General features: G+C 34.0%; 1 protein-coding gene across 6 annotated transcripts in view; it reads left to right on the top strand.

Annotated features, from left to right (window-relative positions):
- The window catches only part of SENP7 (SUMO specific peptidase 7), a 34,852-nt gene that overhangs the window by 3,773 nt on the left and 11,968 nt on the right, over window positions 1-19,111 (top strand). For 2 of the 6 annotated variants that reach the window (XM_032219757.1, XM_032219755.1), the window contains exons 2-15: window positions 1,099-1,145; window positions 1,427-1,534; window positions 2,950-3,029; window positions 7,278-7,475; window positions 8,573-8,770; window positions 11,291-11,394; window positions 12,405-12,574; window positions 13,096-13,444; window positions 13,778-13,944; window positions 14,377-14,514; window positions 15,952-15,985; window positions 16,556-16,735; window positions 17,488-17,741; window positions 18,517-18,650. In XM_032219757.1, coding sequence (XP_032075648.1) covers window positions 1,107-1,145; window positions 1,427-1,534; window positions 2,950-3,029; window positions 7,278-7,475; window positions 8,573-8,770; window positions 11,291-11,394; window positions 12,405-12,574; window positions 13,096-13,444; window positions 13,778-13,944; window positions 14,377-14,514; window positions 15,952-15,985; window positions 16,556-16,735; window positions 17,488-17,741; window positions 18,517-18,650 — 2,153 coding nt within the window. In that variant the 5' untranslated portion in view covers window positions 1,099-1,106. The remainder of the gene's footprint in view (window positions 1-1,098; window positions 1,146-1,426; window positions 1,535-2,949; window positions 3,030-7,277; window positions 7,476-8,572; window positions 8,771-11,290; window positions 11,395-12,404; window positions 12,575-13,095; window positions 13,445-13,777; window positions 13,945-14,376; window positions 14,515-15,951; window positions 15,986-16,555; window positions 16,736-17,487; window positions 17,742-18,516; window positions 18,651-19,111) is intronic. The other 4 variants (XM_032219758.1, XM_032219760.1, XM_032219759.1 and 1 more) reach the window with 4 other exon arrangements.

The following is a 19,111-nucleotide window of genomic DNA, read 5'->3' as shown; positions in this document are numbered from 1 at the left end:
ATGAAGCAAAGAGCAGGTCTCCCCAAGAAAGTCCAAGTCCAAACACAAGTCCCAGGAACATGCATGAACCATGGCACAGGAACAAAGTTCTGAGATGAAGCAAAGGAGTAAGTCAAGAAGCTGAAGATGTCACACTGAAAAAACAACAATTGTCTCTGACAACCACTCAACTCCCTCTACCTGCTTAAATCAACCCAACTGGTGCTTCTTAGGAGGGGTAAAGCTGCCTCCTCTTGAGTAGCCTCCGAGGAGTGTGCTTGTGCCTCTTGGTGTTCAACTCTTCTCATCTGTGGATTCGGCAGGGATGGCAACTGTTTCTCATCAGAGTTGTTGTACTTAGCTGGTCTTGTCACAGATCACTCTTCCAAGCTGACTGGCCGCAGTTGTGCATCTGCATCTCCTGCTTGCATGGGCGTCTGCCTGTCCAGACAGTCACTCACCAGTTTGGTGCAATGAATAAGATATCAGTCTAGAAACCAGGAGATGCTGAGTTCTGGTCCCCTCTGGACACGGAGCCAGCTGGGTGAGTTTGTGCCAGTCACTTTGTTTCAATCATAGGAAGAGGCAATGGCAAACTACTTATGGAAAACCTTAACAATGATAACTGCTTATCCAGGAGAAGAATCAGACACAATTGAGTGGATGGGAAAAAATAGCAAGGATAAGAGTGAATGTTAAAATGTACATAATATGAGACCTAGGAGAATAAAATGCCTTTGCTTGGCATGGTATCAGAAATATCATGCTGTAATTCACATTTACATTACAAGGGACAGTGTTGCTGATTTATGGCAAGAGATGATCTGAACTGTGCCTAGAAACATGATGAGAACCATTGAAGAAATGTGTTTATCAGTGCAACTTAAATAAATATCTCTATGTTATATCTTGACAAGCTTATGATCTGCAGTTACCGTTGTTTTAGAAAAAAGTAACCATTAGAGAAGGCTACTAATTCACAAGAGATACACATCCTTTAACATGTGGGAAATAGATAATGTCTCCTAACGTTACTGTGTGAATCTTAATTAGTTCTTTTTGGAAGTGCTAATTATGACACAATACATAAAGGTGTTGTTTTGTGTCTGTCTTATGCAGCCGCAACTATGGAAGGATCTGGAAAATCATCTTCATACCCACAAAATGTAAGTTTTCATTGAGTTTGACAATGTTGTACATCACTTAGGATGGTAAATAAATGCACATAAAATAAATAACAATTAGTGAATTATTTACTGCATTATAATGCAAGGAGAATTGTAATGTCCTATAAAATGAATATTCTGAAATGTGTATTGACTTTGTAAATGATATATTACTCTATATGTAATGCTTTGCATTAAGTTTGTCCTTTAATCTTTTTTCTTCTTGTGCTGTTACATTTTTTTTCTTTTGATCTACAACTGTGAATGCAATTTTTTATCAGTATCGAATACCAAAGAAAGGATCAAACACAAAGCCAGATGATGAGCATATTCAATCTCCATTGTCAAGATTTGAAGTAATTCACCCATTGCAAAATTCATTTCAAGGGGTAAATAATAGCCTTTTCCTTTTCCACTGTTTTGGAGAATTTAAGAACTACTCTTGGATAAGTTTATTAGCCATATTCTTAAAATTAGATATTCTATAATGACTTAAAAGGTGTACCGTATTTTTGGGAGTATAAGACGCATCTTTCCCCCCCCAAAAAAGAGGGTGAAAATATTGGTGCGTCTTATACACTGAATACAGCATTTTCGGCCTCCTGAAACCATGCCCCCTTCGCAAAAATGGACGTGCAGAGGGTTTGGGAGGCCTACAAAGTGTTCCTGGAGGCTGGGGAGGGCAAAAACGAGCAAAAAATGGGTTGTTTTTTGCTCATTTTTGCATCCCCTCTACCCCCAGGAGCACTCTACAAACCTCCCAAAGCTATGCATGCCCTGTTTGCAAAAAACAGGGCCATTTTTGCAAAAAAGGGCCATTTTTTGCTTGTTTTTGCCCAGCCTCCAGAAGCATTTTGCAGGCCTCTCAAACTCTCTGCATGCCCTGTTTTTTTACAAAAAATGAGGTGTGCAAAGGGTTGGGGAGGCTTGTAGAGTGCAAAAAAAATTTTTTTTTAAGTTACCTCTTCAAAATCTTGGTGTGTCTTATACTCCGGTGCATCTTTATAGTCCGAAAAATACAGTAATTGCATAACTGTATGAGTGCAATATTTGGTATTCAAGAACGGACCAGTTATTCAAGAGAATAACTTGAGGTGTTGGAAGCACTGATACATCCAAAAGTTATAAACTTGGAAAAAATCGTAACATATAAAGATATTCTGAATGAGAAGGGGAACTTAAAACTAAACAGTTTTCCAAATTGAACTTAAAACTACAAAACCAAGGGGTGGACCTAGCATGGTGTCCACACCTGCAAATACAATCGAGATATGAGAAAGACACAAAGACATATGGTTTCTATAAAAAGCCAACAACACTTGATCGGATACTATTAGCAACAGAAGAAAATAACTTGAGGTGCTTATTTTCAGATAAACCTGGAAGTTAAATTCATGGTTTTAGAACTGACCTTAAATTCATAGTTCCAGAACAGCATATTCAAGTAAATGCCCTTCAATCCTCATAATTGCCATAATAGTCAGTGTGAACAGTGTGAGCCAGTGTAAGAAGCAGGTTGTCAATTCTTCAGATTTTATTCACAACTTCTGAAAGCAAGCCATTCCATTGGTTAATTGCCCTCACTGTTAGGAAGTTTCTGGTTCATTGCTTGATTAGTTTCCATACATTGGAAATGGAAATTATACAATCAAATTATTATTCAGCAGCGTGTTTATTAAAAAAAAATGCTGTATATCAATTTATGTTACAAGTTTGGTAATTTTTCAAAATGTATCTTGTGCTCAGTTTTTCTGAAACATTTTTACATGTTTTGAAACATTATCTCTTTCCATCCCTATTTCAGTGGGCATCAGGATCAAGGAATAAAAGGATTCAGTCAAACTGGAAGAGTAAAAGCATTGGTGATGAAAGACCATTATTGGGGTGAGCTGATGATTTTTCATAAATTAATAAAATAAATATAATAATGTCTTACTGTACATTCTCGTGAATAAACCCATTTGCAGATAATCTGATCCTTAAATTTTTAATGAAAATATTATGAAAAATGTGCTATAGCTGATAAGCCATGTCTTTTAATTTTCACAGTTGGCTTATCCATGAGTTAGTTTAGTCCATGAGATGAGCCAGCTACCTGTGGATGAGTTTATTCACAAGTACATAGAGCAGTGTTTCTCAACCTTGGCGACTTTAAGTCCTGTGAACTTCAACTCCCAGAATTCCCCAGCCAGCTATGCCATAGCTGGCTGGGGAATTCTGGGAGTTGAAGTTCAGAGGACTTAAAGTGGGCAAGGTTGAGAAACACTGACATAGAGGTACTTTTAAAAAGTATTACCATATATATTTACACATAGGCCCATTTGAGGATAAGCCAAAACCAATGTATTTTACAACCTAAGATTCTCAGCTTGTCCTCCAATAATAAATAAATAAATAAATAAATTTGTATTACTGTGAAGTCTAACCTTGTGGTGAAGTAGGCATCAAACAAATTAATTAATTAATTAAATCATTTTGTTTTTATCTATACTGAAGCGAGGTACAACAGTACCAAAACAGATACTGAAATCAGTAATAAACAAAGCACTATATTAAAATCATATATGTTTACCATCTACCAGTTTGGAGGTGATAATCAGTTTTACAACGTTTTCAGACAGTTCCATATCTGTTTAGATTACAACCCCCTGTCAATGGAGACTTTTGAAGCAAAGATATGCAAATACTAGAAGGAGGAGATCTTTCTAGTTCCAAAACTTTTAAACTTTTTTTCTCCTTTTAGTAATCAATGCAAACTGTTCCTCATTTCTGATCTTATATCTACAAGAATAACTACGCCATTCCGCTTTGTTAACAATACAGTATTTCTAAACATTGGCTTCTTTGAAATGGAGTTCACTTCTCAGAACTCCCAAAATGCTGGGTGGAGAATTCTGGGAGTTAAAGTCCACATATTTTAAAGTTGCCATGGTTGCAAAATATTGCTTTAAACTGGAAGCCTCCAGCAGTGAATGAGAAAAAGTAAGAAGGAAAGAGAGAGACTCAAAGAAGGGAACGAATCTTTTCCTTCTCTTATCCTTTGGAAAAATGAACAATGTGGTCTTGCAAGTATTACTAATATATACTGCAAAATAGCAAAAAATTAAAACCATAGCAGAATTAACATATTATTGAAAGTCCTAAGAGAATTAAAATATTTTTCTGGTTCTAATAAAATATTAAGGGCATGCCAATACATATTATTGGGGAGAGAATTACAACATTGGGGCACTATGTTTGACAAAGCACACTCTTCAGTAATCTCAGTAAGAGAGAGCATAAGGAGCAGTTCCTTGAAAAGTTACATACAGTGTGGATCAGAATATGGGAAGAAGCATTTCTTCATATATGGTGGTCCCAAGCCATAAAGAGTTTATAGGTTAAAACCAGCACTTTGAAAGGAACCAAATGTAAATCGGAGTCAGTGAAGATCATAACAAACTGATAGGTGTTCTTATCATCCAATTTCAGGCAATACTCTTGATACAATATTTTATACTAACTGAAATGTTTAAATTCTTAAACATTTTGCAGTAATCTAAAGAGATTACGAGGGCATGGACGACGAAAACAAGACTGCAGACTTCACTTTTGTATTTAAAGACAAGAATAGTTTCAGAATCAGTCTTGAGCTGTGAAACTGATCCTTGAGGGGAGTGGGGGGTAGAAGTTCCATCCAGAACACTCACCTGGACAGATAAATGAACCATTGGTAGCATCTCTGCCTCAGCTAATGTCGGCTTAGATTTGTTAAATATCATCCAGCCCATCTAGTTTAAGAGAACGAAGAACTAGGGGAGACATGATAGCAGTGTTCCAATATCTCAGAGATTGCCACAAAGAAGAGGGAGTCAAACTATTCTCCAAGGCACCAGAGGGTAGAACAAGAAGCAATGGGTGGAAACTAATCAAGGAGAGAAGCAACTTAGAACTGAGGAGAAATTTCCTGACGGTTAGAACAATTAATCAGTGGAACAGCTTGTGAATGCCCCAACACTGCAAGTCTTTAAGAAGATGTTGGATAGCCATCTGTCTGAAACAGTATAGGGTTTCCTGCCTAGACGGGATTGGACTAGAAGACCTCCAAGGTCCCTTCCAAATATGTTATTGTACTGTTTTATCATGAACAAGGAATTCAGCAATTTTACTGTTTCATCTGAATCTCATGAAAAAGAAATACTGACTTAGCACATCAGTAGACTTTGTTCTAAATCTCCAATTTTATCTCAGTCGGGAACTTTTCGGTTGTAGACAATATATTCTATCACATTTCCAATAACTTTTAGAGCAACTTGGGAACTGCATTCTAGGCTTTGAGAGACCTATGTGGCAGAGATGGTATTCAGCACATTCTGACCCATTCTGGAGAACCGGTAGCGGAAATTTTGAGTAGTTCGGAGAACCGGTAAACACTACCTCTGACTGGCCCTGCCCCGATCTATTCTCTGCCTCCCGAGTGCCAGCTGATCGGGAAGGAATGGGAATTTTGCAGTAACCTTGCCTTGGAGTGAGGAGGGAATAGAGATTTTACAGTATCCTTCTCCTGACACACCTACCAAGTCACACCACGCCCACCAAGCCACGTGCACAGAACTGGTAGTAAAAAAAATTGAATCCCACCACTGCTATGTGTCCTTGTGATTCAAGTTATCCATCCTTTCATTAAGCTTTGCACAGGGATACTCATGATATTTTTATTTTATACTTTTCCGTTATGTTGTAGATAATAAGACTAGTATTAGCATTTCATTCTTGATTGGATGATGTATGTTGACAAAGGAAATATTATATAGCTGGTTTTAATGGAATTACACAAAGCAATCAAAAGAGGTAATTTGCAATATTCATGAGCATATATGAAAATACTTCTTCAGATTCTTAAAGCAGAAGCTTTTTTCAAGGTTCCACTGCTTACAACTGCTTTGGAAGCTACACCCATCTATATCTATAGAATGCATTCAAAGCTACTTTCTGAATTTTTGCATAGCCCTAACAGTAATCAAGGCCCTTGGAAACCTGATTTCTAATTTTTTTTCCCCATGATGTAGTTTTTCAGTTCAGCCTGCTGGCAAGATGGACTTCACAGAATGACAAACTAGAAAATACTTGGGACTAGCAGCTCTTTACTGTAATACCAATAATTGTATGTCCTAGTACATTGGAAAAAATCTGTAGTGCACAAAGCATCTTTCTAAATTATTAATGTTATTGAATCTTTTTCCAGGCTTGCACATCTATTTCAAAAAGTACTTTTAAGAGTCTTTGCTGTGTCTTTTATGCCCAGCTGCTTTGCTTTACTTTTGCCCAAATGTGTAGAATATATGAACCAAAATTTGATTTTATCACATCTATCCTAAGTGTTCTCTATTTGCTGTTTTGATTTTGGTGGAACTATATCCTATAACTAAAATCTATAGGACTTGTTAATATGCTTTGATCACAAAGATCATAGAGATGTCTAGTTACTGACTTGGGTTTTGTTACATGTAAAATTCATAACTTCTAGAGTTTGAAATTTATTTTTGGATTACAATTCTAAGTTGCTGAATGTATCCCATTTCAGTACTACTAAACAGCCCTAATTAACCATCTGAATTTCTGAATTTAAAAAGACTAAGAGTGTAGACTAAGCTAATGTCAGAACTGAGCGAAGAAGATACATCTGTAATTAAGCGGAAATTCTTATTCAAATTTTGGATAGTTCCTCTCTTTCCAGTTTTAGTTACTGGATTTTCATTGTTATTCTGTGACCATTCCTGTATTGACAACTTGTAGAGTTAGATCATGGATATTCCTACAGTAATTTCAGAATCTTTTAAACAAGACATCCAATTCTGCCATTTAGGCACAATGACAATGGCTGCATACTATCACAAAATATGTTTCTAATGCAAAACCTTGGTAACGATTTCAGTCATTGCTGATGTGAAGACAAAGAAGACTACAATGGCCAAGCAAATGTATAGCAAATAAAGCTGTGTCAAAGAGGAAAATGTAGAAGCAATTTCCCTCTGTAGAGTAGAATAAATATCCTTAGCTGAAATAATTTGGCTTATGAAGGACACTTGGTTGAATTCATGTATCCTAATTCGACTTCCTTATTTGCTATCATTATTATTACATGTATGGCAGGCAACCCAAAGTTATCTTGACGAATGTCCTGAAGACGGAATTAGGAAGAAAATATATAAAGACGCAGTTTGTAACTGGTGCTAATTTATCTCATGCTATCAAGTTGCAGTCAAATCAACAAACCTCCTCATCTGTTGACACTCTAGAGATATGGCACATATTAAATCCTCTTCACCAATCCCTCTTTTTATCAGAAAGGTATGTCTAATTAAGTCTGTCTTAGACATAACACAACATGTTATTAAAATAATTGTATGCAATTTGTCTCATGAATAAGCATTCCGCAGTACATTTTTTTTTCACTTTTAATATCTTCACTAAATCTTCCTGAGGCATCCATGTAATTTCCTTTTAGAATTGTTTCATTTTATAGGGAATTTGTAAAGTTACATCTCTTTGACAGTTCATATCGGGGAAGAATTGATTTAAGCTTAACATCTGGAAAAAAATTCAATTTCTTTTCCCTCTTCCCGCTCCGCAACTGTTTTTCTTTTAACCTTTTTCTTGAGTGTTCATTAAACTAATTCTTCAATTCTATTTCCGAAGAAGACATTAAGAATAGCAGCAGGCTTCTTCCCTTGTAGATCCCTTGATGTTACATAGCGTCCCAACAGAAGACTTAAAAAAAAAACATTGAAAATGCAGAATGTCTGCAAATACTTTTTTGGTGATCAACAGATGTCTTAGTGCACATTGGCATTGTGCAGCAGATCCTTTTAATACGCCAAACCTTCTCCTTCCCATGGTAATTTTACCATAATTTATGATTCTAAACTGAACAGTCAAATTTGAAAACATGTTCTTCTTTAGGAATAGTTTTTATAGATAATCCTACATACAGAGTTCAGAAAGAAATAACTTTGTGTTTGTATGTGTGTATTATTGCAGATATTTCTTCTAATTCAAAAGACCAGTCAATAATTTACTAAATTGGTGGCAATTTAATGAGGATTTTTCTATTGACCTTTTATATTCATTTGAGAATAAGGTTTGATTGTGATGAACATTTTCCTCTGTTCAAAGTGGATTTTCTCATTTTATTTACTGCATTGCAATGCATGCTTATTTTTTTATGATGCTGATACCAGTGTCAACAGAAAGTCAATGAAACCATCAATAGCATTTTTAACTGATCATATCTGAATTTTTCTTCTGGAATACTTCACTTACTTTCTCTTTTTATTCATTTTTGAACATTTGGGGGGGGGAGCTATAATTTGAGATCATTTAGACAGTTACAATATAACAATTCACCATTTTGATGCATTGAAGATTATTAATTATTATATGTATAGCAGGCAACCTAAAGTTATCTTGAGGAATATTCTGAGGACAAAAACAGGAAGAGAATACATGCAAAAGCAACATTTAACTGATGCTAAATTATCTGATGCTAACAAGCTGCAATCAGATGAACAACCTTCCTTATCTATTTCCAGCCTAAAATCATGTCAAACAATAAGTTCTCAACAAAGCTGTATTTTTCCTAAAAGGTATGTCATTCAAAACAGTGTTTTATCGATTGCATTCCTCTTTATCACTAAAAATAGAGTTTCAAACGAATGCATATAGGAATATATATTTGAAGCTACAGTTAAACAACAAAACACTAAATCAGCTGGAACAAGTTCATGCATGCTTTATGTATTAATTTATCTAAGTAGAAAATAATTTTAGTTATATTGCAGCCTTTCTTCATATGTGCTTATAAGGACATCTGTATGCTCACTGAGCTCTTTTTTTGCATTTTATTGGTTTGATTTAAAGGGTTGCATTGGAGCATTTGCTCAGTGGATGACATAGGAAATCATTGGAAAAGATAAAAAAATTATATAAACTCAAAGTTCCATTATAATATATTCTATTGGGAAGACTTCCGTGTTGACAAACCTAATTTTCGTAATAGATTCATGTTTTAACATTGAAATAAAATAGAAATATTCAAACTTTTATCAAAAAATAAGATCTGAATTCTTTGAAGATAGAGAACAAGTAGTTTATCTTAATTTATTAAAACTATAGAATTTGAATTGTCTTTTTATTTTCAGTATAACTTCTTTGTCTTCTAGGAAGAGATATTGTATTTTTCATTTTATAAAAGATATATTTTAATGAGGGTTCTAAAAACTGATACATTGCAATTATTGAGGTGTTTTCAAATTGTTTTAAACTATATCATTGTAATCTACTTGTTCTAGGATTTGAATTAAATGGAATTATTTTTAATTGTACCCCTTTCTTAAAAATGTCTTATTTTTCTTGGGATTAGCCTTTTCAATGTATACTTCAAACAGTTTTCATACTTTTTCAGTATCTCATGTGGTTCTGACAAAATGTATTTAATAAAACTATTGAATTGGTAAAGAACCAGTTTTAATAAGTTTATTTAAGGCTATTCCTTTCTCTAATGTTATTCTGTTTTTACAGAATTATTGTAATAACTTTGTCTTTATTCTCTCATTATAAGAAATAGCTCTTGTGAGTTAGGTCGCTAACCCATTTCTTTAAAAGTACCTGTACTATGATGCGGATAATAAGCAAATTATTTATAAAAATTTAATAAGTTATTGCATTTTATTATTTAATTAGTTTTTAGGCCTAGCTTTGTGTGGTATAGAATAAGTAATATGTGCCAGTATACCCAAGCAATTACTGTGTTTCTCCCCAAAATAAGAGTGTTTTATTTCCTTTTGACCCCCAAAATAAGCACTTGGCCTTATTTTTGGGGAGGTCTTATTATTTTTGAGGTGCAGGAAGTGGTGAGGATGGTCACCTCATGACTGCTGCTGTGTTGAAATATTTTGGGGGAGGGCTTATTTTAGCGCATGCACTCAAAAGCTCAATTGGGCTTATTATCCGGGAAGGTCTTGTTTTTGAGGAAATAGGATACATTTTTTATAGTTCAAAACTTCTAAACTTTTTACAAAAGTAATTCCTTTTAAAGTAGCTTAATGACCTGGAAGTAAATAAAACTGCAATCTGATATGTTCTGCACTGGAGCTTTTTTCATTTAGAGATGATGATGATGATGATGATGATGATGATGATGATGATGATAGACTTTCTCCAGGTTATTAGTCCTAGGAAATGAAAGAGTTGTATTTATTTCCAAGTTATCAGTAGTAAAGTAAAGTAAATTGTTCCTCAACAAATTCATTTTTTCACTTCTAGTTTTCTGAATGGAGGGCTTGGTGACATCAACATCATCATAATCACCATTGCCATTATTGTTGAGCTGATTTGATCTGAGGTTTAGAATTTCCCTCCTTCAATCCTGTGAACTATTTGTAGTATTGAACAACTGAAATACTAGTTTACCATTTCAGTGAAAGTTTGATTTGTGAATTTTTATATCAGTAGTGAGGGAAATAATGTGCATTTTTTAAAATCAAATTTTGAATCTATAGAATCTAATAATATAATCTTGTAATTATAAGAGCCTATAATCCTGTTGGCCTAAGACAATTTAGAAATGGAAATTCAACTTTGGATTCTATTCATACATGTCCATCAGGCTCCAGGTTTTCTAATTTGAATACTGAGAAAACTTTATCTCAGAAAATTCCTTAAAGTGGGTATGACAGGGTGATTTACTGAATCCTAGTAGCATTTCCTGCTACTGTGGCAAGCCTACAAATATGCCGTTCCCATTACATATGATTCGGCTACTGATACCGATCTAAAGTTTATTTCCAAATACTGTGAGCAATAGAGAAGATTTTTTTTAAAGCCATAAAAAATAAACACAGTGTTCAGTGCTCTAATCATCTACAGCCAATAGAGCTGTAAGGTTTATCAAAGACGATTATTTTCCCTGGATATTGAATTATTATTATTGGCAGTTTTATTGAGATCTGGTTTGAGGAATATATATTAATTTAACAACACTCTATCTGTTACATAACATATGGTAATTGGATCAATTACAGGAGTTGAGCTATACTTTGGGGGGGTGTTGTTTACTTGTTTTTTAAAAAAATATAACATTAATTAATAATTTTGTTTCTTCCCAGATATGAAAATTATCCAAAAAGATCACATGAAAAGACACAATATAAAGATACAGAACTTAGTAATGCCTTGCAGACTTTAAGAAAATGTGATGTATTGCTAGAAGGTTTGTAAATAATGTATTTTAATCAACTGTAATATTTAGATAAAACATAAAGTTGGCCAGGATAGAGTTCTCTACCTGGCCCTGGCCAACTTTAGTCAGCACAGTCATTTTGTTATTGTATTACTGCAATGTGTTTTATACATATTGTTTTATCATAAAATACAAATAAGTGTTAGTTTCATTGATAATTTCATCCACAAAGTCATTCTGGTCATTTACATGGCATATCATATCTCAGAGATATATGCGCTATTTGCATTGTAGTTCTATATGAAAGTTTTTGAAGCAATTACTTAAACATTATGCTGCCCCAAATGCTATAGGACTTAATACTCACAGAGAACATGTCAGACATCAAGACTACCTTCATTTTTAATATAGTTTAGGATGAAACAGAATGGATATTTTCTTCATTTTCTAATAATTGAAATGATAATTAAATAATTAAAAATATATCAAATAAGCAGATTAAACACACAAACATACAATGAGCGAATATAGGGCAGACTTGAAATTATTAGTAATATGTAGAGGCAACAGACAGCTTCAGTAAACTATTGATAATAATTTTACAGTCTTCTTAGAGGTATCTGAAAATTGGTCACAAAGAATATTTGTAGTGTGTTATATTTGGAATGAAATTATTTCCCGTTGTAGTGATTGTGCATCTAGAACTATCAAAACTAATCGTTTCGGATTGTTAAGATTTTAAAATGTTATCTTTCATATATTCTTCCAACCGTTAATGTAGAGATTGCCAAACTTGCTATTTTAGACTTCACATACCATCAGCCTAGCAGATGATGATTGTAGCTTTGCCAAGACATCCAGCAGCCATTGGTTTCCTGCTATTGCCAAATATTAGCTTTCAGTTTCTCTTTGCATACCATGACAAAGAGGAGAAACAGAGGTAGAGTGGTTGGTTTCTGGAATTAAATGGGCTTGAATGGAAGTATGAATAAAAATGTATTTCCATTTGACTCTTCAATATTTCATTATTTTAAATAAAGACTGCAGCATTAATAATAAACGTGGACACAAGACTGAGAAAAGACAAGAGGACTTCAAAAATGTTTCTCCTTCTTTGATGAAGTCAAGCTGTCAGAATAATGAAAGTAGAAAAAGAAGAGGTGTTTTCTGTAGCCACTGGAATGAAGCTTCTCCCAAAAAATCACTATTGGCAAGTATATATACATTAGTAGAACTTCTCAGGGCCCATAGTGGATATGGAGCAAATGGAAGATTTGAGGCCAGTAAAACTGGGTCTCCAAGGGCAGGGTATACATTTATATTTATAAACATACACTGCCAATTCATTATTTATGAGTCTTTAAAAATCTTTGTACCTTCTGTTAGTATATCATTCTTAATTGTTCACCTGAGGAAGGAAAGAGAAAGCAGACACAGACTACTAATCATGTGATTGGTTACAATACTCATATGATTCAAAAGAGTATGAGAGAGAACATAACAATGATCTACAGACCTGCCCAAACATAGGCATTTAGAGTCAGTATGAAATGACTCAGACTTCCAACCTTCTGAAGTCAATAAAATGAGGACCCAGATTGTTGGGAGCAATATGCTGACTCTGTAAACCGCTTAGAGAGGTCTGTAAAGCACTGTGAAGCGGTATGTAAGTCAAAGTGCTGTTGCTATTCTAAGGCTTGAAAGAACTTTCAATTCTTAATATTGTTACAGAAAGAACACAAGACAGAATCAGTTCAATCACCTGGTGACCGAGATTCAAGTGAGAACCACCAGAATCTTACACCCAGTCTACAGGAGGAAAATATTCAGCAGCCTTTGGAATCAGATTTTAATGAAACATTAAATACCACTGATCTAGGCACTACTGGATGCTGTCCAAGTAAAAATAATTCAAATTCTTCTCCCGATAGAAAGCTATATTCTTCCACCAATGAGGATAAATCTATTTTGTCTGTAGTCAGCTCTTCTGTGAAGGAGGAAGTGAATACAACTTCGCCACTGAAAAATCCATTGAATAAATCTGAAATGAATAAGGAGACGGCGGAGTCATCAGAGCCAAGTATGTATTTTATAACATTTTAAAACTTGGTTTGGGTAGACATAAATGAATTTAAACAAATAAGCTATACTAATTTCATCAGTTATAGTAGGGTTCCCCCACCCCGGTCTGTGGACTGGCAATGGGTCATGGCATGCCAGAAACTGGGCCATGCAAACAAGCAACGCCCTATTTGCAGGATGTAAGCAGCACACGGAATTATCCTCCCTCCGGTCCGTAGAAAAACCTGTCTCTATGGAACCGGTCCCTGTCACCCAAAAGGTTGGGTGCCACTGAGTTAATAGGAACATTCAGGCTTTACATCATATTTATTTTGCTTTTATTTTATTTCAGTTATCCTTTCTAGTGATGAAGAAGAACTTTCTGAGCTACAGGATCCTGAGATATATTTTCAGACTGAGAAAGACCATGAAGTAGAAAAAACGGACAAAGAACAAGAAAATGTTCTACATTTATCAGAAGATCCATCACAGTATGAGACCAAAAGCAAAGCAAAAGAAGTAATAAATGTTTGCTCTATTATATATGTTAGAATTCACACCTTTGCACCATCCCAAAATAATAACCGTACATATTTATTCTCTTATCAATCATGTATATTGAACTCATAGCAAAGAACAAGCACATTAATTGTAAGCACATTCACACAATCTGCTTTTAATATATATGGAGAAGGGAGGGAGGGGGGAGAGAGAGCGAGAGAGAGGGTCAGAAAGGTACTAAAAGCTTAGTGATTGTATAAATGGCTTCTTCATATGATTCTTGTATATCAGGTATTCCATACATGAGTAAAATACATTTTTTGCTTCTGTCTATGGTTGCTAGTAAAAATTCTGAAATTAAGCATTTGGAATTTGGAGAAGCTATTTTAAAATAGCTAGCTGAATGGTTTGTTAGAATGGTTAATTAATTTGTGCATTTTTTTTTCATAGGTATCAGCTGATCCACTTGTTCTTCATTCCTCTGCAGATCACAGCACCATCAATGAGCATGTGCCCCTTGCCTTAGATATAAAGTTTGAAAGGATGTATTTTGGAAAACATAAAAGAGCAGCAGCAGGATATGCTAGAGTAAGTTTATGTTATTAATTGAAGCCAGGGATCTTCCTCTGCAGAAATCTACTTTTAAAACTGAATTAAAAAAGAAACTAAATAAATTTGTGATTGTAACATTGGAAGAATAGTTCGGCTCTGCAGAGATTCAGATCAAAACAAACAGTGATTCATAGTGAACGTAGGGGTGTACAGAGCCCATTAAACCAGACAATATGTTTTTAAGGACTGTGCATCATCTGCAGAGAGCAGCCAAACAGGTGCTAAGAGTGTGCCTTCACTTGCCCATAATTAGTTTGGCCTTTGAATCTAGATTTCCTCTGCACAATCAATTCAATTCAAACATTTATTGTCAAAGTACAACATGTGTACAATGAGATTGGCTGAGCCTTCCTTTGTGCCCCCCGCCCCCAAACGCAATACAACTCAAAGAATGCATCTCAAACAATTCATCAATACATCGCAAAGAATAGAGAAAGATTAACCTATTTGTTTTAGGGCCATAATCTTCCTTTTAGCTTCAAATTACTGAAATAACTGACATGAAGGCACAGTTAAAGTATGCAAAATTTTGGCATGGCTTTGTTATGTGCGTTGGTTATACAGCTGAATGTTCAAGGAATTGTTGAAATAAAAGAAATAGTTTGGGAGAATTGTTGAACATGAAAGAATGGTATCAATTATTAGTTTTGAACTGGATTTCCTTCAGAAATCCCATTCTCCTAAGTTATTCTTTGATTAACTGAAAACAGATATGAACTTTCAAACAAAGGATCCATCTTTTCTCTTGCTCTAGAGAACTAGAAAAGGAAAATAATAAACTTCAGATATAGTCTCCAAAGAAGTAGTAACATTTATAAAGTAATGTATGAACAGTTTGAAAACTTACTACTTTTTAAAAACTTTACATTATATCTATTAAAACTTTCTATTATAATATTATCAGTTGAATGAATATCTCAATTTGTTCCTCATTATAACTGTTGCCACTTTAACAACAGTTTTCACTAAATTCTCCTAAATCCTCCATTTAGTTCCTACTGGTATGCTCTCCACTCCCCTTTTTGATTAATAAAATAAACTTGCCATCTACAGTCATATATTGAGTAGTTAGCCGTATAATCCAATTTCCACTTTCATAAATTTATTTGAATGTCTTTTTGGAACTTTATGAAAGGAAAATTGGCTGTTTATTTGAAAATAATTTTATTACATTTTACATTTGAGAGATGCCTTGCAACTGCTATGAATTTAAACAAAAAATACAAGTTGTCATAAAAATCTTAGGTGTATTTAGCATTTTAAAGTTTTAAAACTACAATACGACTTTCTGGAAACATTAAATAATTAAAGTATTGTGACCTACTTTCTTACCATGCAAATTCTAACCTAAGACTATATTTCTAATACCTTGTACTAAGAAAGTCTAATTTTCTATTTCTTTTTTATTTGAAGTTTACCATCAATTGTATTACAATCCCATTTGAAGGTAAGATTCTATATTGCTTTTTTGTATTTCCTAAGCAAAGGGATTGACTAAACTTTAAAAGAACCTTACTCAAATTTTGACTTTATAACTAAATTAGTACTCACTTAATGTCTTTCTTTTTGGTATAGGTATCTCCTATACAATAAAAAGAGCTGTTGGATCGGTTCTAAAAATGTAATATGTATACCTTTTCATTGAAATCATGGTTCTGATCCCTGTTATCAGAATAATTCTAAATAATATACTACTAAAGTAACAGATAACCTGGGATTTTTAAAAACCTTCTGACTTTGGTTGACCAAATATGAAGCAGAAGACTTATTTTTTCCCCAATGCTGTTTTCATTTTAAAACAATTATATACATGATTGTCAAAAAGTGAGCTAAGCATAAATATATCTTTCAGAGACACAACAGCCCATGTCAAATCTAAACAGCCTGCCTCTGCCCCTTTCTAGAGAACACTGTTTTAAGACTGTTAGTGGCAGAAAGGTTACCACTGCATATTTTTCATAGATCCAGAGCAGATCTGCTATCTCATTGATGTGTGTTAAATTATTTTTCTCTACAGTTGCATTGAACAAGAAAATTGTACTCTCAATAGATTCCCTACACTTAAAAAGATTTGGACTTTGGACAAATAAAGATTCATCCAATTTTGGGAATAGTGCTATCATTTTTCTTTGGCTCTCATTAGATTATATGGAACAAGTTGAAAATCAACTAGGAAGAATTATATTAAATAAGCAAGGTATGTGTAGATATGGGTTGCTATATAAATGTGATTAATAAAATAAATATGGCTTGGAAATTCTAAGGAGTGCAGTTTGAGAGAGTGGGTGTGGTTTGTTTATTATTTCTTTTATAATTATTGCACTGTCTTTTCTGTTCTGATTGCCAGAATCACTTTGAAGTTGGGCAATGTCTAATTGAATGCATTAAATTTAATTTATAAAAATAGTTGCATTTCCGATTCTTCTGGATACTGCTCTGTCACAAGAGTCATTCCAATCAATTCTGAATACTGCTGATTAGCATTTTACATATGGCACTTTTGTAGTCTTGAATTTTTGGTTTTCATGCAGCTTTGGAAGATGTAAATATTTTAACTCCATGGTATATAAAACCCGGAAACAGAAATTCAAGAAAATATGGGGAAGTCATAAAATAAGTGCAATCTGTGTTGTCATTTATCTTAACTAGATGGTGGCATAAATCAACAAATCCTCCTTGTGGATTTCTGGGTAGCAAAAATGTGGGTTTTAACCTATAACAAAAATTACTCTTTCCTGCCATCTACCAGTTCTGATTTATGCAGCTTTTAAAATGATTTTTTTTCACATTGTGATTTTCATATTTTTGATTTTTTAAAATATATTTCAGTACATTTTTAACATTGCAATCTAAATTGTTAATTCAGTTTCTAAAGTTAGAATTAATTGGTGGTGGTAGTGGTGCTAATTTTGTGGTCCAAGCAGTTTTTATTTTCATTATTTCTTACAGTTAAAGGAAGCAAATTCGTTTTTATTCAGCTATCTCAGATGCTCACAGAAAAGGAGCAGGTAATGCTGAATAGGATAATTGCAGAAATAAGTACAAAGATTCATTCTGCAGATCTTACCAACTTTTTACCTTGGCAGCAAGCCATTGACGAAATCTCATGTGAAGAAAATTCTTTCATGCACTATTGCTATGAAACATTTCAGAAGCACTTAGAAAGGAACAGAACTTCAGTTTCATCAGAGCAGCCCCTGGACGTAAGTACATTGCTCCAAAACAAATAATTTCTAGAATTTGAATTTATCTGTAAATTTTAAAGCAAAGCAATTAATTTTTTTCCTGAAACTCATAAAATTAGAGATGCCTAAGCTTCTCCCAACCTAGCAGTTCAAAAGCACGTAAAAATGCAAGTAGAAAAATAGGAACGACCTTTGGTGGGAAGGTAACAGCGTTCTGTGCACCTTCGGTCATGCCAGCCACATGACCACGGAGATCTCCTTGGACAGCGCTGACTCTTCGGCTTTGAAACAGAGATGAACACCTAGAGTCGGGAACGACTAGCACATATGTGCAAGGGAAACCATTACCTTAAACCAATATAGAATATTGCAATATTTATTATTGGTATAGTACTTTCATAATTTTGCTACGGTATTTATATAATTTCAACATGGAAGCATAAGTGCAGAATAAAAATATATTTTCTTATTAGAATTTATTCTAAATTAAGTTGTTTCCACCTACTTGCAATACTTAAATTGACACATCCCTGATGGGACAAAAATTTATAAAAGAAAGTTTAAATGATCTATCAGGATCTAAGAACCGCTGAATGGTGAACATGATTTTGACATATTTTATTTTGTCCAAATGATAGGTTTAGTGAGGAACATGAAATGGCTTTTAATTCTGAAATCAATACTAGGTGCTTTTTTTTTTTTTTTTTTTTTTTTGCAGCCAATTTAAATGGTTGGGTATTGCCTTCCCATCAAATACTTAATCTGTTCTAATATAGAACTTTCTTTTTGCCAGGAATGCAAATCAAATCTGACCAAGCCCAATTATACCTTGCTGCAGAAAGAACATAGTGGACAATACTCCTTTTCTATTTCTTCTGGGAAAGGAAAGGAATGGAAAGAGTTGCAGGAGACTCGACCTATGAAGAAGTATGTATGACAGTTTTATGTAATAGTGAAACATCCAGCTAATGATAGAGGCTGCTACTTACTGTACTAATAACTTTACTTTTTGTGTACCAAATTGATAGTTGAATATACCATGACATTTAAAAATAAAATTACAGTTTAAAATGTGTTATTTCATTGTTAGATGTCTACCTTTCAGATCCGTAAAGAATTATTGTTCAAAGAAGTCAAAGTAGGAATACATTTTGGTCCAATTATCTCAATTTGTTTCCCTCTAGGAACATATTACATTCATATGGCGTTTATGTTCTGGCTACCATCCTTCACAATAGGATCATTTTGCTTCTGTTGTTTAACATTTTATTTTCAATAATATTTCAGCCAAAATGGAAGCTTATATACAAAGTATGAAAAAATGAAGTTATTCTTGCAAAATCAGTATTGATCAGTATTCCATCCCATTGCAGTCTTTTACCTGAAGT

Source organism: Thamnophis elegans, chromosome 6 (genome assembly GCF_009769535.1).
Source record: "Thamnophis elegans isolate rThaEle1 chromosome 6, rThaEle1.pri, whole genome shotgun sequence".
Taxonomy (NCBI): Eukaryota; Metazoa; Chordata; class Lepidosauria; order Squamata; family Colubridae; genus Thamnophis; species Thamnophis elegans.
Note: the sequence above shows the minus strand (reverse complement) of the source record. Positions and strands in the feature narration are given on the sequence as shown.